This window comes from Diprion similis, chromosome 1 (genome assembly GCF_021155765.1).
Source record: "Diprion similis isolate iyDipSimi1 chromosome 1, iyDipSimi1.1, whole genome shotgun sequence".
Lineage (NCBI taxonomy): Eukaryota > Metazoa > Arthropoda > Insecta > Hymenoptera > Diprionidae > Diprion > Diprion similis.
The window spans coordinates 5,904,139-5,922,056 of NC_060105.1; the positions used below are offsets into that span (position 1 = coordinate 5,904,139).

The 17,918-nt window shown below is 39.8% G+C and overlaps 2 protein-coding genes across 4 annotated transcripts; both read right to left on the minus strand.

The window, feature by feature from the left end:
- Nucleotides 1-6,547: 6,547 nt before the first annotated feature.
- LOC124409101 lies at nt 6,548-7,910 on the minus strand. The gene is made up of 3 exons (XM_046886517.1): nt 7,600-7,910; nt 7,007-7,217; nt 6,548-6,826 (listed from the first exon to the last, which is right to left on the minus strand). The coding sequence occupies exons 1-3, from the start codon at nt 7,908-7,910 to the stop codon at nt 6,548-6,550; spliced, it is 801 nt and encodes a 266-aa protein (XP_046742473.1).
- A 3,120-nt stretch (nt 7,911-11,030) lies between these two features.
- Nucleotides 11,031-14,061, minus strand: LOC124410011 (odorant receptor 13a-like). 3 transcript variants are annotated; one of them, XM_046888103.1, is made up of 9 exons: nt 13,891-14,061; nt 13,658-13,777; nt 13,400-13,520; nt 12,999-13,263; nt 12,810-12,932; nt 12,166-12,256; nt 11,930-12,066; nt 11,238-11,370; nt 11,031-11,155 (listed from the first exon to the last, which is right to left on the minus strand). In XM_046888103.1, exons 1-9 carry the CDS (start codon nt 14,041-14,043, stop codon nt 11,102-11,104), a joined length of 1,197 nt encoding a protein of 398 aa, XP_046744059.1. In that variant the 5' UTR covers nt 14,044-14,061; the 3' UTR covers nt 11,031-11,101. The 3 variants fall into 3 exon arrangements, with proteins under 3 accessions (XP_046744059.1, XP_046744068.1, XP_046744077.1); XM_046888112.1 differs by lacking the exon at nt 12,810-12,932 and having other exon boundaries at nt 11,082-11,155; XM_046888121.1 differs by lacking the exons at nt 11,930-12,066; nt 12,166-12,256 and having other exon boundaries at nt 11,082-11,155.
- Nucleotides 14,062-17,918: the final 3,857 nt, after the last annotated feature.

Genomic DNA, 17,918 nt, shown 5'->3' on the forward strand with positions numbered 1-17,918 from the left:
CAGTTGGGTGTAATCATAATCTCGTGAAGGGGTTGGCTTTGACACCATAAGGAGAGCGATATTATGAATTTTCGGTCTACTCGCCCGCTCCACCCCTCCGTGCCTGTAATAACGCATCCCATCGATTCCCTGCGGCTTGGCTTCGTTATTATACCTGCTTTTTTTTCTTGCCCCCCCCCCCCTCCCGCCCCTCCTTTTTTTGAACGCGTAGGTACTAGCTTTAAGTCAAAGTGCTTCGGCGAGGAGAATCTAATGCAAAACACAAAGTTCGTCCAATCGATTGTTAATTACTCTTTCTTGCATGTTATCCCTATAGGCGTGGAGAGGAGAGGAAAGATCCGATATCCGTCTTTTTCTTTTTCATCCTTCGGTATAAGGTTCGCCAAAAATAGGTCGTCCTTTTTAACCTCTACATGTGTATACTGTTCATGTTTCTGGGTGGAGTCACATGGTCCTGGTGGTAAATTAGGCCTGAAATCGATTTCAGACCGGGTGGAATCTAGTCTTTGAAAGTTTGACCACTCTAGGTACACGCCCAGCCGACGGCTCTTTCCTTCCTTCCATATTTTCGCCTTTTCGTTTCATCTCGGGGCGACCCAAGCTGCGCACTCGCACGCCTTCTTCTCTCTTTCTCTCTCTCCTTCTCTCTTTTTCTCGCTAATTTCATATTAGAATAATACGGAGAATTCTCGGGACTCGTTGACACCCGGACAATGGATCTCGTTTAACTGGCCATTGTGCCAGTGTCACAAGTTCACGCGATCGGTCAAGCCTTTGCTTCAATCTTTCTCATCGGTGATGGAAAATCTGAAAGGGAGATGAAGGTTCGAGTTTTGGGAATCGGCTTTGGATTTACACGCGCAGTTTTCTTCGTAATGTATCATACGTTTTCGTAGTTCCTTTTTCCGGGAATTAATTCGTCCTCTCATGCCAATTGTCGTCGCTGCTTGAATACCTACTCGCTTCGCTCCGCCTTCTCGGTTAAACGGCGTGAAATCTTCGCTTCGACGAGCCGTCCAAGCGTCCGACGACTCGCCGTGGCGATGCCTAATTTCACAGAGTTTGGCCGAGACACCATAATGCATCATCCATCGCCCACGCGATTCTGAAACCCATGTGTGCTGAGGGAAATGCTACCACGAATATCGTGTTCGTCGAATATTGAATTTCTTTTCGGAACCTTGCCCCAGCATATATTTATGTATACACATGTATATTCAAGAAATCGAAAGCACTAATACTCATCAAAGCTAACTGTATTCACATTTAAATAACAAAAAATAAATAAATGAATGAACAAATAAAAATGGAATTCTAATATTCGACGCTTTTGCTTTACACTGCATTTTTTAGAACTTTTTGATTCGATTCTCCTTCTATTCTTTCAACATTATTTCGAAAAGTTGTTTATTTCTTTTAAAAGTCTGTTACCGTTATTCCTATAATTGATTCGATGATTAAAACAAATCACGCAATTATTGGGACGTGCAGGCTTCGATCATAGATTTGTCGTCGTCGTGACGTTGATTTCTTAACGATTCCTCTATCAAAATTACGCCATAGTCTACATCGATAATATCTGAACAGAAGGGCGAGACAGTCGATCTTGCAACGCGAGGAAGATCTTATCCTTGGCTCGTTACGTGCTTGATTGGTCCCTACTTTGGTCAGCCCTTCGTGTCCGATTTGACAGTTACAAAAGAAGCGAAAGGGTTGTCAGCACAGGGCACAGAGTGGCGAGCTTTGATTCCGACATTTTGTATCCCGGGCGTGATTAATGAAACCATTATTGCGGGCTTTCAAATTGAAGGCACCCCCCCCCCCCCTCGCGACAGTAAACGCAATTTAGTTTTTGAATTTCTCTTTATCTCTCTCTCGCTAGAGGCTGCAATGAAATTCATCTAAATTCCAAAGTTAATTTTGACACTTTTTTTTTGTACATTTTTTTCTCGTTTTTGTTTTTCCCAATTCGGCAGAGTGCTAACCCATTTGTGATCTGCTCTGAAATTTTCTCGAAAGGTATGCAATTTGCGGTTGTGACAGCCATGGGATTCGGCCTGACGTTTTTTCTCGCCTTCGGAAATTCGCATTTCATTTCCGCGCTCATCCTCAGATTACGATGATTATCGCTAAATCGACACGGTTTCTTGGGTGGGCTTGTTAGCCGAAATGACCGGTCTATTCGACCACCTTGGTCACCTCCGTCGGTGCTGCATCCCGGAAACACGCCCTCTTGGTATTAACGCGTGTTTTGCGACCGCAAAGATCTGTCATTAAAATTCGCTTAAGGTGAGAAAATAAGGTGCGGAACGAACGCGGAGAAGTCCGAAGTATTTCGGTAAATGAATGCGTCATTAAAACCCGATCAGCCGATTCTGAAGATCCAGAAAAAAAAAAGAAAACGTAAACGAATTGCTCTGCTTCGATATCTTCTATTAAATATCCTCAGATACGAATAAATCTTTCACCGTAATTACACGGGGAACAAAACTGCCAATGGCTTCGTTCGAATTTTCTACACAAGCCATTGCAACAGGTTTAAAACCTTTTTTTTGTCCGACGATCTTAATGCCAACGAATTCCGTAAGGATTTTATTTTAATTCTCCTGATTTTTTTCACGAGGGACTTATAAATTCCTTTACTGCCGTTTAATAAATCCGTTGCGTTAACGATCGTGTCTGTTAATTAATTCCGATTGCCTTGAAATGGTGGAAATAGTTCGCGTGCAAAAGGCTTCGTTTTCGCGTTAGATGCTTTCACTCCACCGCCGTTTACATTTTGCCACATAATTTAAAGTTTCGAAAAGGTTTATTCACTTTGAACTTTGAGCGATCCGAGGGACAATCAATGAGCTGAAATCCGTGTGCACCGGTCAACGACCGAAGTCGAGGACTTCCACCCTCGCAGATCTTGCCGGCGATGAGTCGAGACACCTGCTTCTGTACGTATACTGTTCGAAAAGATCTCGGAGAGTCGCGACGGCCGTCGCAACGCCGCGCCGCGCCGGGGTGAACCGGCTCCACCTGCCGAGATAGCGATAACATTAACATACCTAACCCGTTAATAACCATAGCCGTGAAAAAAGTACTCGACACTCTATACATTTTATGCAACCGACTACTTGCGGTGCGCTGGTGGTGGCATACGGCACCTTATTTAACTTCCCATATAACGATACAGACCTTTGATGATGTTATTTGATTGGAAACGTAACCGCGCGCGGAAGACAGAAAATATATATATGTATATATATATATATATATATGTATATATGGATGAATGAATTTATCACCAGAAGAAGGAATTGGATGTTTCGTTTAAGGGTTCTTTCATGCTACATAAGGCGGCGGTGTTGTGTTCAACTAATGACCGTTAATTACAAGACGTCAAAGCGGAAAAACATTATTTACCCTATGGGTGAAAAAATATTTCGGACCGCTTCAGCAGCTATAACGAAAATGCGAAATCGCTAACAAGATCCATTGTTGGACCGACACGCGCTGGACCGAATTCTGCCCCGCCTTTTCGTCCGCGCAGACTCGAACTGCCCACTCGCTTTTTTCTCTCATCTCTCTTCCAGAGGTTATAAAAGGCTGACGTGTCTCGCCGGAAGGGCAGCTGACAATGACTGGTCCATCCTCTTTCCTGTCTCCAACAATTTACGATAGAGTCAAATTTCTGCTCAGAGTCTAACGGTAATAATAGTCAAAACGCGGTATCGTTCAGACTGACGATTGATGATGATCAGTACAGTGGCACGAGAGACCGGTTCGAACTCATGCTTTCAAAAAGTCACGAATCCAGTAAGTAGATCCGATTTCATACCAAAAAGATCGAGGCTGAAGTACCGGTTTGATTTAATCGGTCTTAACTCCTGATCAGGCTTTCCAAATGATCCTCGGAAAAGGACCTGAACGCTTTATTGTACGATGGAGGGAGAAAGTTTTGGCAAAAAAATCGCTCCATTTTCGGATTAAGCTCTGATTGTGAGTGATGTCTCGCCGATGCGACGCCCTTAATTTGTACCCTGTACCTCCGGTACGTCGTGCTTCCGTGAACGTGTTTCTTGTTGTTCTTCGGCCGGGATGGTCATACATACATACTATGGCTCGTATTCGCGGCTGAAAAGCAATTCGCGCGTGGTTCGCGATCGCGGTGCTGAACGCGACTCGGATACGATTTAGCCCAGCGTTAATTGATCGTTCCACGAGATCGATTAAGAGACTTCGTTCGCGTGGTTCCTTTTAAGGGCCATCTCACCCCGACATAGCATCACGCTTCGCTCGATCCGCGAGGCTCGTCGACGACTCACTTCACTTGTCGAACGACGATTCATCTCTGTGTGCAAGCTGTACTTTTCTCTACGTATAAGTATACAAGCGTCACCCTCTATCCCCCAGCTGTTGCTCGATCGCGGATAGAATGTTGTCCAATCGTTGTACGATGTCAAAGCGTTCGGATCTCCCTCTCTTACTTAGATGTGTTAGTTGTTCGACGCAAATTCCTCCGAGACTTTTTGCAACATCAATTATTATTTTAATTTCTAAGAATCCGCAAGATCACCTCTCTCTCTTTCGCCATCGGGGTAACATTATTATAGTATACCTACAACCTCTACGTGGATATCCATAAGTGACAAGTCGCTCTATACCACACCCAAACGAAGTTGGAAGGAAAAAGGTGGAATCTCGTACCATGAGATTTCTGAAAGTTACCTTCTCGATTCTCTTCTTCTTCTTCTTCTTCTTCTTCCTCTTCTTCTTCGTTCCTTTTTCCTCGTCCAGTTTCGCGTTAGAATTGAATTTGAAGAGGTGGCCGACCGATTGAAATGACAGTAATTTTCGACATCTGGTGTCACCTTTGCTTCCTGGAACCTCAATTAACTTTTCTGCCGACGTTAAATCCTGAGGGACTCATCTCGCCGGAACGACCCGGATTCGTGTCAGGTTCTGCAGGATGACCCTGCTTCGGGACAAACTCCTCCTGCTCCAGGACCGAGAAGAACTCGGCGGGCAAGGGACGCACCGAGGATAGGAATTAGGATAGGTAGGACCTACGACTAGCAGGACTTCTAGAGCCATATGGCAGTGGAACCGAGAGGCTCGTGCCACCGCAGCGGAAGTCATATTTTTATCTCTTGACCAATTATGTTTAGTCATTGTGATGGAACACTGAAACAACTACTGCAGGCACACGCCATACCTTATGGTGGCCAATTTTGAAACGGCGCCGATGACGGCAACGCGAGTCGAAAGGAAAACGACTATGGCTAGGGCGAGTACGAGCCCTATTTTTTGCCTATTTTCTTCTACTTCTTATACTCATTAATTCGTTTTTATTACTATCAATATTGCTGTTGTTATTTTTTTTTTTTTTTTTATTTGACTTCGTCATTTCGAGTCTAATACGTTTCTTGACTGAGAAATGATGATAGTAAAATACTTATCGGTGAAATGTGAATTGTGGATGTTCACTCTAGTTGTACAGTTTTACAAAATTATGCTTTATTTACAAAATCTTCGAAAAATACAATACATCGTGGTTCGAGTACAATGGGTTTACAATAAATGATGAATTCTTTGGTACTTATAATGATTTATAAAATTAGAAACTAATTAGTCAGATTTCTAATACTGGAGGTTAATGGACGTGTCGTTAGTTACATATACATATGGGTAATAGGAATAATTTGTTTATGTCGTGACTCTGCGTGTTGTTCGGGTACGTTAAACAAGTCTGTTTTCGATAACTGATTTGAAATGAGTTTTAAAACTTGTAGTTCGCTATTAATTTTTATATACGGGGAAAATCCGAGCCATTTAATAAAACTTTTGACTAGACACGAAGAAGTTGAGAAGACTCAACTTTTAGAAAAGAATACATAATCCAATCCTTTGAAACATTATTATTCAACGACAAAGAATATTGGTCAAGTTGAAAATTTTCCAGCATGTTGCTCTGACGTGAAGTTTGTTCGTTTATTCATAGCGATTAACTTTCAACGATTAGAGCTAACTTGTTTTTTTTCTATCCAACCGTTTGTAACGCGTAACTTATGTACAAAAAAACTGAGATCATAAAGCTTGTCCGAATAAGGCACGAAATTCACGCTAATTCTATTTCTATGTCTAATTCTTGTTATAGGTTATAGGTTAGAGGAAAACTAAACGATATTTAATAAGTAATTGTATACGAAACTTCAAATGCCATCAAAAAAAAAAAAAAAATAAGAAGAAGAAGAAAAAAAAATAACATTACCACGTATTACATAATCTTTGGATTGTTAGCTGTCTCTTTGTGCGTCGGTGATGAATCACGCATTTAAAAAATTCTACGCTTATTGATTTATAACTACATATAAAAATTAATCTAATATCTTTCCACACATCTTCGCACACATTCAAACTTATATGTTACACATACTATACATAGTACTTTTCGCACAATCAATATATTATGGCGTCGAGTCAACTTACTTCTTCTTTGATCATCGATTCGCTAATTAATCCTCTAGTCAAAATTGAATCCAATTCTCCAGATTTTCGATCACCGTTTCCCGTCGTGTCTCTCCAGCAAATCGCAAAGTGCCGCGATGTAAGTCTGAGCCATTTGCAGAGTCTCGAATTTGCTCAGCTTGTGATCAGCCCCCAGACTCGGCACGACTTCCCTCAGTTTATCGAATGCGTCGTTTAGCCCGTTCATCCGTCTTCTTTCTCGCGCGTTCGCCGCGAGCCTTCGTCTCTTCAAAACGTTCGGCGAGGGCGGCACGTCGCGAGATCGTCGTCGTCCTCTTCTCGGGCTCGACGTAGGCGAGGTTTCGACTTTCTGAGGAATTAAAAAATGCCAAATTTCTTTTACGTCGCTGGATAATCTCCCCCCTTTTAAATGTGGATCGAGCTTGATCCCTTTTTCGCGAGTGTCCTTGAGGCACTCGTGAAGCAGGATACGCACTCGTTATGACGGCATTGCATGTCTGCTCGGGGTAGATAAAAGACTCGCTCTCACCTGAGACGACGTGACGGGATCCCAGCCCAATGATCTCATTTCCGTTTCCGTTTGAAACGAGGTCGACTCGCCGGGATGAAATCTTGGCTCTTGGGGCGGGGTTTCGTAACAATAAGCCGGTGGATGATAATCCGTTGAATTCTCTTCGTAAAAAGTTGACCTCGGTGACGTCAGGTTGTGCTCCATAGCATTGGCTCGCTGAGACTCAAACCTGAAATCATCGAGATGCGTGTCGTGAGAGATGGGGTACTAGAGTGGCTTGGTACTTCAGCAGGTTTTTTTAGCAACGAGACAGAACGGTCATTTTGAAACATTGCGTCCAACGTTTTTCAAATACATGAGCAAATCTCGTGATTTGTTTAAATTATACAATATTAGAAGAGAAAAAAAGGTGGAATTTGAATTTTAGAAATCTTAGAACTTTCGGAAAATGTCAAGTTCAACTCTTGGTGCTACACCGAGACCGTGTCAAAGTGAAAAAGTTATATTTTTTTTCCAAACAATGAACACAATATCACAATACAAGACTGTCGTTGGAGTTTAAAATTTAAACGATAAGTTTTCCATCCCTCTCCGCTAAAAACTCGACTCACCGTTGCGGGGTTAAAGGAGTGAGCACACCGTAGGGTCCTCTCTCGTATCCTTCCGGTGTCCTGGGATGAAAGTCCGTGGGTTCCCTGTGATAATCCGATAACTCGAGATCCCTTCTCGGTGTAACATCGCCGTCAGGTTGATAGGCGTCTCTGTAGGGTCCTCGCATAGTTTCGTAGTTCGGCGAGGTGTAGGGAGATTGATAATTAACAAGATCGAACGAGCGGTTCGGGGTCGGGTAAATCGGCGTAAGCATTTCGGAAGTAGACTGATTGTAACTGCTGCTGCTGTGGTGGTTCGACAGGAGGGCCATTTTCTTAGCCGTCTTTGAAAGGCCCAGCTGATTAGAAAGTGTCAAATGTCCGGGCTGCTCCTCCTCCGAAAGGATCGCCCCGGATCATCACCTTCCCGCTGATTTCTCACCGTTCGATTCTCATCCTGATTTCGATGGATCGCGAAAACGCGAACTCCCAAGCACCACTTTAATTTACTCTCAACGGAGTAAGTCGGAGTCGAGGCGATAGCCGACCAAGTAAACCAAGTAAACCACTGTGACCATCACCAACACCTGCAGAATCCTGTGTCGGGCTGCAGTCCGATCGACGGAGAGGTTGCCGGTTGAATGTGGCGCGTGCCAGGGCGGCACTTCACCACGTTAACATATGGCCATACGAATCGAGCTCATCCCTAGATACCTATGCACCTGGTGCATGCCACCTTCTTCCCTACGCCAAACTTATCCGGGGCATCGCTTCGGGAGAAGCCCCTGTTTACCTTCCTACATTCTCGGTTCTTCGTGTGTTGGTTTCTAGTTTTTACGCGTTGGAAGTGTTTTTCCCCTCTATCATCCCCCCCTCCCCCCTCTCTCTCTCTCTCTCTCTCTGAAATACATGTATACGATATACTAAGTCGCCTCTTGTAATATTTTTTAAAGAGACGAACTGTAACTACTACTGGACAGCTGATGCAGCGGTTTAACCGCTGGAAGACGGACGTGGACTTATATTTATATACGTTTGTCGTGCAGGTTCATTCTCCAGTTCTGATTGGAAAGCATTGAGGGGTTACGTTTGTTCAAGTGAACCAATTTTTTTTCACTTGTCATTATTCCAATTCCAACATGTCACGTCTCGTAACAATAAATCAAATAAAATCAGGTTTATACTATCACTCTCAGTTTGAATGTCATGATACTCAACACTTGGAAAGACACTTATACACCCGAGTCAAATGACTAGACAACTTTTACTGAAGGCTAGAAATAGGAATCACTCGAGTTGTAGTGATTTGTCTCAACATTTTTCGCCCACTTCTCATTTTATTAGCAACAATATTGTGTTGGAAAAAAATTAATTTTCCAACGCTGAAACTTTAAAAATCCTGTCTCCTACTTGATTTTACTCGAGTATATTTATTATTGATATACGACATCGACAGGATTGATTGAAATCGATTGACAGATCTACTGTCACGATTTTTGAACTAAATGATTATTGTTTTTACGTTCCCCTCTACTTGGAAGTCATTGACGAAAACTTTCTCTCTCTGTTACTGTATTAGTTTTCTCTATCCTTCATAGTTCTGCCTGCCCTGAGTTACGCTCACGTGCCGCTCGCTGTGGTCTACATTGAAAATTAATTTCCAATTTTCAATTTCCGATTTATTTGTGGTGGCGGTGGTGGTGGTGGTGATGGTGATGGTAAATTTTCGAAGCCGCTTTCAAGAGCGGTCGTCGACGACAGATGCGCGAACAATGGAACCCGCAACGGGACAGAGACCGGCCATAATGAGGTTAAGAACAATAAAGGAGACCGAAAAGGCGGGAGGGACAGAGAGAAGGATCACGAGAGAGAAAGAAAGAAAGAAAGAAAGAAAGAAAGAAAGAAACCAACCCACCAACGAGGTACCCGCCGGCACGCGACCAGACTATCCAGTCCCCTCCAAGTTTTCTAGGATTAGAGATAATTCGCGGGAAACTAGTGAGAGGAATCAAACCAAAGCCGTTCTTCGACATTTGAAGATTCAATTTGAGGAGTCCTTTTGTGAAGATTATCCCGCAGTTACCTACGTTATTTCGGCATTAATTGCCGAGCAGACATCGAGATGCGAGAGGCTGCTTGTGTTATGTGTGGATACACAACGTACAAAACTTGTGTTTAGCGCAAGTTGGCGCTGATCGTAGGGGATAATTAGCGCTCTCTTGAGTTAGCTCTTATACTCCCTCCTCGTCCACTCCTCGCCGAAAGGAAGTAGGCGCGGGGTATTCCCAACGACAATTGGTTCTTGAGGAAAAAGGCAAGGTGCAAGAAGGCAGATCTTGGCTCGATACGGTGCAGTCGGTACCCACCTCGTATGCATACGCGCACGTTGAACCTCGCGAGTAACCGACGCGACGGAGAGATTAGACTCCTCTTTTAGTTCGGTTAGGTAATCATTTTTTTAACTACCAACCTTTTTTTTTTTACGAAACGTTACGATTCGGGGGAAGAAAGAAACTAATTTTAAATAATTCGGTTTTCACCTGAAGTGTGTAATGATCGCAATAACACAGGCCTGCGATGCTTTTCCCCTGACAAAACTGAGTTGTAATTTTGGTAGGTATTAGGTTGAATCTATGATGAAAAAATATTTAAAAACATTCCATCGCCTAAATTTTCTGAGAATTTTTTTACTTTTTTCTTTAGTTATCACAAATCTTTTTAATTTATCGAGTCTTTTGAGTCTTGTTTAAAATTATTGCTGTTTATTTTATAACTAAACATTCAGTTTTATATTGTTCATGTTTTATTTTATTTTTTATAAAAATTGTTCTAAAACCTGTGAATATGCATATCTTGCATAAAAATAAATCTCTACGTGCTGTAAAAAACTAGCGATATATCTCAATTCAATATACTTGAGTACGTAAAACAAGTACTATTATTTAAAGATGAAATTAAAAGTTATATTTCGCAGGCCTGTGTGATTAGTAACCCATCAAACTCCCTCGCCGACAATTTGATTCCTATTTTCACTTAGGGCTTACACGAGAAAGCATCCGCTGCTGCACCTTTGAAAAATTGTAGTTCAGCTCGTCCTATCCAATTATCGGATTCTGAATGGGGTGGGGATTCGCCCACGCCCGATGAAAGCATGTGATGAGTCTATGATAGATGTTGTTTTCTGTTTCGACAATCTGTAGTCTCGGCGTAGAACCCTGCTCCCGTGCTTCTTTCAGATACATTCGTCCTAGTCCGGAGTTTGTACCACCGGTCACTGACTGACTGAGTGACTGGGTCGGTTGCCATATGGCATTGAATTCAACGAGAGGTTCGGCTATGCCTCTCGAAGACCATTCAATAACATTTTTCAGGAAAATTCACCGCCAAACTCTTATATCTCGTGAATAAGACACTTGGGAGGTGGTAAGTTTGATGGAACGATTTATTCCCTCAGGACTACAATTTTTATTTGACAATATTTATGGTGTTGTGAGACGACGGTTTCATGGTTCGTTTGATCCGACTATTCGTGCATCGATGAGAGTAGAGTAAAGTACGACATAGAGTTGCTCAGAATCTGTAACGCGAAACGTTGCTATCAAATATATTTTGACGAAAAATGAAAGAAACGAACAACGAAAAGTAGTGAGATTACTCACACTGCAGAAGTTTTCCATCGACATGAGACAAAACTTTCCCGCAGTGATTTCGCACACTTTAAGACTCTTCGTCATTATCTGAAGCAGCAGCTTTCGGGTGCGCATGGAAACGCGATACCATTCGGTTTCATAGCTGAAAATAAGAGACGAGGATATTGACGCGAGTCGTGTAGAGTGGATAAAGGAGCAGAAGATCCTAAGTAGGCGTCAAGATTCGAAAGGATCAGTATTTGGAATGGCCGATATATCAAAATTTCAAACATGCGAAAGTAAAATAACGAAAGATGAATTTCGCGGAATCTTTATTCTCGAAAGTGTCGCTGATTAGAATGACTTCTATCGATCCTTCCAAGTCTCGACCCCCAGCCAAGATCCTCGCGCGGTTCTTGGTTCCGGAACATCGAGAACCCTCGCAACGTTAATTCATTCTCGAGTTTTGGCCTCATCCGTACGATGCATCAGGAACGAGTCAACGATTGCCATCGTTGTCGTACTTCCCTCTATTCTCAGCCGTATAAACCATCGCGACAAGGCAAGAACTAAATGCTGATTTACAGAGCACTAGACATTAAGAAAGACGTACTGCAAAGTCAGTCGGAGGACAAGAAACCGGCTAATAGGTAGGGGATAACGGTTGCCGTTCACTCTGCCATTAGACACGGAAACAGGAGATGATGGGAAGTGTTACCCACGTAGCTCTGTGGACGCTTAAGCTCTGGTCCATCAGCTCTTGAGACGGCCAACTGTACGATAACAGATGTAGCATTAACAACAATATCACTGCGAAGTATCTCACCAGTTCCTCGGGCTTTGCCAGTTTCGTCACCGCCTGAAAGGTGATAGAAACATTATGTCGCGAAATCACTCCACCAATTCTCCGTCTCTCGTAAATTGGCTTCTTGATTGTTCCATTTTAATGATTACCTACGTGTAGGCCGGTGATACTCATAAGCAGACAGCAGGTACCGACTTGAAACAATTGGGCTGTCGAGTAGGCTGACTCGATCTCACCTGCGTACCTGAAAATTCAATTTTCTCATTCTATACACAAGTTTGAAACACCGCGAAACTTTTTTCCGTTTTACCGAGTCGTTACAGAAAAACAGAGCGTTAATGCAACGAATCGACAGTCAGTTGGGTTTAGATATTTGGTTGACCCTTGAAATAATTAGGTAGTTGGTGGTGGTTTTAGGACTTGATGCGTATTCGATATTGTTGGGTGGTTTTTAGGTGTTAATTCAGGATTACTGTAGAGATATTTTTGGGACGTTTATTCAAGTCAGAATTCTTCTCGAATATGGATTTTTTGGGGTCTTTTTGGGTTCATCTGTTTCTAAAAGTTGCTCGAAATGCACGTTAGGTATAATAAGGCTTGCTTTTCTAAAAAAAAGACACACAAACACGTTGAACTTAGCAACTTTTAATGTGTTAAGTCATTATCATCAATAGAGTACGTTTTGAGTGACATGAATCGTACGTCGGAAGCTTAGAAATGTTGTCGCAACTTGTGGAGAAAACAGTTTTCTATCATCACGGGTAAAAGGTGTCCCCCTAACTCTGATCGAAACGAACCTTATAGCTTCCTTGTGAAGATAGGCGCATAGTTTAGTCCTCTTGTATACAAAATCATCGATTTCCGGAGGATTCAAATCAACGTCAAGATTTCCCGGCTCGATTATATGCCTTAATCGATACCTACAGAGGTGACAATTACATGCGTATATACGTTGGTAAATTATAAGCTGCACAGCACAAACTTACCTCAATATCGCAAATTTGGCACAACCATGCTGCTGATAAACGGTGAACGTCGAGTCAACGCCGATAATTATTGTCACAAAGAAAACTGTGGCGACGTAGGCGTGGATCGTCATCAAGTAAAAGTACTTCTCCGTGTCGATGTAATCCGACGCTATGTAAGGCAGTCGTCTACGCGTTGAGGTCTTATTATCCGACGAATTCGCTAGTTGCAAGTTCGATAAAATTGGCGGTAATATGAAGAAAGACATGCCGGTATACATGACGTCTGGAAAATATTTGCAAACGGAATTTCACAAGAATATTTCTTTTTTTTGCCTCTCTCTTTCTCTTCTCCAGCATGAATTGAGCGAAGAACTTGTCAATTCGTCACGGAAGAAACTCGAGTCAATTTAGGTACTCACATGCGTACAACTTCGTAAACTTGACACCTTCTTCGGCGTATTTTTTCATGATCGTCTTTTCCGGGTCAGAAATACCGGTTACGTCCCAGTCTTTCTGGATCTTCGTCAGCAAGTGTTTCATCTTATTGTTAGCGGAAATATTTTCTCGTCAATCTCCCTCTTTTCAATTCACACGGTTTTCCATTTATTCAAAATGATCTTACGTTTCTAGATATCGTACCTACCGCAGTATCAATCGAGTTTTATTTGCGTTATTACCTTATCGCTATTTGCAACTGCATTGACCACTTTTATACCGCACAATATTGCAACACCGAGAGGGGAGAGGCATTCTATAACATCGTCCATGTTGTTTCTCACCTCGACTAAACCTATAAACTGTAGAAATTGTGCTCACAGAATCCGTGTTGTTAGTTTATCTTGTCAAGCAGCGTAAAAAAATTTATTGGTAACGGTTTTTCTATTTTTCTTTCCTATTTTACTCTTTTTACCTGCATGGAGAACAAACTTGACGTAAAGGCAAACAGAACGATCAAACCCAATCGACTTTCCCAAGGCGTTTGATAAGGCCAAAGGCCAATCGAGTACAGAAAAAATCGGTTCAGTTTAAAGTAAGTTTCAACCTTATCCAAGACTCGTGACATCTTCCGAGCGCTTTCAAGAAAATGTGACTAACGTGTGAGGAAAAATCCACCCCATGAACGATTATATTGAACCGTACCAATGTTACGAATTCTCTCAGAAGTTAACTTAATTGGGATAATTGACATCGCGTAACGTTCGCGTATCGATTCTCGATATGTTATATATGTATACGTAGATAATTCACGTTGGGTTAGACCAATTTATCCTATAAGTGACGAGTTGCAAGAAATTCGTCCTCGCATTTTTGTACCAGATTTGAATCATGTTATTAGAAGTACTCTCGAAACAAATAAAAGTCTATGAAAATCAAATACATGGCACTTGAAAGATTTCAATTTAAAAAAACAAAATTAGAAAAAACTCGCCCGATATTTTGCTCCAAGTCCGATTTTTATCGATCGATGTAACGAATTGTGAGATGTATAATCTATAATAACACTAACGATATTGATAGGTTGATAACTGTATGGTTACATGGTTAGCATTTCGGAACAAAAAAAGGTTTTCGAGGAAAATGTCTGTCACTGCATGAGGAGACGCACAGATTGAATATGAAATCCAACAAAACAGACAATTTATTGAACGACGTAAAAATCACAAAATTTATAGCACAAACAAATTAGTGAAACATGAGTTCATTTAATTATTATTATCATTATCATTATCATTATTATTGTTATTATTAAATTATTTTTTTTTCTTCTCATTTTTCTTCTCTTTTCTTCGTACACGAATATGTGAAATTGGAAACGTATCTCGGAGGGATAGAATAGGGCCCAATTAATTACCTAAGAGGTACGTCACCGACAAACAAAAATACTAGTTCGTTGGTTCGAATGCAGAAGTTTTCGCTTTTCTCGTTTACATATCTTTTTTTATTTATATTATCATTTTTTTACTTTACTCTGTCTTATACTTCACGTCGCGTTTTCATCATTTTCTTATCATTTTCTTCATATTCTCGTACTAGTGCTTTTGCCTCGCGGTGTTCGTTAAGTCTAAGAGAAAGGCTATGGGTTTCCCCAGTCATCATATGCTTAATCATTATTATACAAGATTTTCCTATTAATGTCAAAATGAATGCTTCGTTTCAACGTTGATGCTTCGCCGCCCTCCAAGCAAGTCCCCAAGCTTTTCGGTTTTCTCGTGTATATGTGTATATATATATTTATATATATCCATATATATCCATATATATTTATATATATATATATATATACGGACGTATAAATGGATTGCCGACCAAATAATTTTTTCTCTTTGGTTCGTCCAGTTTGTTAGAATTTCTCTGTCAGTTCGCCGACATAATTATTATATGTATTATACACAAAACCGTGACGCATTTACCTTTATGTATGTATGTAAGTGTAGTGTATGTACGTGTATGCATATGCCTGCATGTATATATCTCTGCGTAGGGTAGCTCTATGTATTATCACACACCGCATTCATTTTGCCCTTCACAATTGGTGACCTAAATATTTTGTATACAGGGAAGGGAATTATATTGTATATTATACATGCATATACGTATATAAATATATATATATGTATACATACATACATATACGTATATAAATATATGTGTATGTATATATGTATAAAGTTAATAGTGTCTGATTTGACGATAGAGTGAAAACTCTCCAAACTACGCACGCTTTCACATATGTATATATATATTTCGTATATATATATATATATATATATATATATATATATATATATTTTTTTTATTTCGTAAGCTTATGTACCTCTTACTCAACACTTATCTAAACATATGTTTACAAGTAGTAGTCGTATGTACGTATCATGCTATTGTTACGATTTTTACTTTCTTTGTTCAAATTGTCTGATTGTATTGCGGCAACTTTAAAGATGGTACGATTTGTTTCATTTTTCTTTTTATATTCTTAGCTTCTTTTTACGATGTTATCAGAAATTCAAATATTATCTCGATATTACAACGTCGATATATATTAGAGTTAGACATTATTTGCGTTCTTCTTTTTATTCTTTTTTTCCCCAAGTTCAGTCATAGTTGTTTTATTCTTTCTATCTTTGGAAAAAAAAAACAACTTTCCGTTTCTGCTCTTCTTTCAATCTTCTTACGCGACTGTTGCAGTAGACGATACCTTGTTCCGTCAAACGTTATACGCACAATACCTAGATACAACACATCCTGACAAAATCAGAAATAATACACAACACACCGTTGGACGACATTGTTCTCTGTTTTTTTTTCTTTTTCTTTTTTCCTCAACTTTTGCAATATAAATCACTATATAGTGTATCATCGTCGTCAATATCGCTATTAATTTTCTTTTCTTATTAAATATCTCGCGATGATATTATATGATACAGGTATGCATTACGATTACAAAGGAATAGAAAAGAGATTTGGAATTACTTTTTCCATTTATATAGCTTATATATATATATGTATATATATGTACATATATATACATATATATATATATATATATATATATATATGGATATACAGCCTTGAACTTCAACGCGAATCCACTGCACTATTACATCAATAACTTCGCACGTACTTTTAATTTTATTTTTATTTTCTCATTCGCTTTCGTTCATCTTTGTTGGCATTTCAAAGACGACATGTTTTGCGACAGTACAAAAAGAAGAAGAAAAAAAAAAGAAAGTAATGTGAACGAAGCCAGATTTATACTGCAGAGTCTGAAGGTTCCGGCTCTTTTTTTTTTGTATCTTGGATAGAGAGAAAGAGAGTGAAAGTGAGAGAGAGAGAGACAGAAATAGATAGAGAGTTGGGTATATAGATTTAAAATTGAATTATTATTAGAAGATGATTTGTGAACAAGTCAGTGATGTGGATCAGTTGGTTTTCTTTTTTCATCGCTCTTCTTTTAAATTGTAATTTTACAGCGTGATGACGTATATGAAATGTTGGAATATTCCACATATTATTATATGTAAACAATTTACCTATCTAGAATTCATATGACGTTTATCGCATTAGCATTAAAGTCGTTTGAATAATATTTATATATACAATATATATTAGTAAATAAATTGCTTAGATAAAATCAGGATTTTATCATTTATGTATAATAATAATAATAATATTTTTTTTATATATATAATCTCGTACGTGTGGCAAGATTTATTTTTACTTCGTATTATTTTATTTCATATCTTTTCTTTCGTTCTTAATAAATCTTCTCATTCCCGTTCATCATTATATCCGTACACACATTTTCTATCAATTAAAATCCAAGTTTTGTTGTCGCGTGTTACGCATATCATATATAAGTAACAGAATTATACTGTGGAGCAGATTTGATCATTCTAACAGTCATATAAATTTTATTCCAATTACATAAGTTTCATCGGGATGAGATAATGTCTCTGAGATAATCGTGTCTTGCAGCGAATACATTTCTTCCATTTCTTCCTCTGTTTATTTTATTTTATTTTTTTTATTGTACACAGTTGCGATTATTCATCCACGTGAATCGAGACCTTCCTTCGTCCTAATTCATTATACGGTTTCACGTTACGGTGGTCGGTTATTACTTATTATACGATTCAATTCGCATTATTGTATACGGATATGACGGATATACGTAATAGATACAATGATGGCGATTATGAAAATGCGATAGAAATAAAACTACGAAATACTTACTTGAAATTGAATTATAGGTATGATTAAGTATCAGTTGAGAAATAAGATTCGTGGGTGGTACAAGGTTTGATATTTGTTATTGGTAAATCGGGTTTATGAATTTATAGGAATCAAAGATATCATGTTAATACGTCGCTCGTGCTGTTCTATTAAACGATGTATTGAAGATAGGTTCACTGCCTATGTTTTCATATCCTGCAGTTA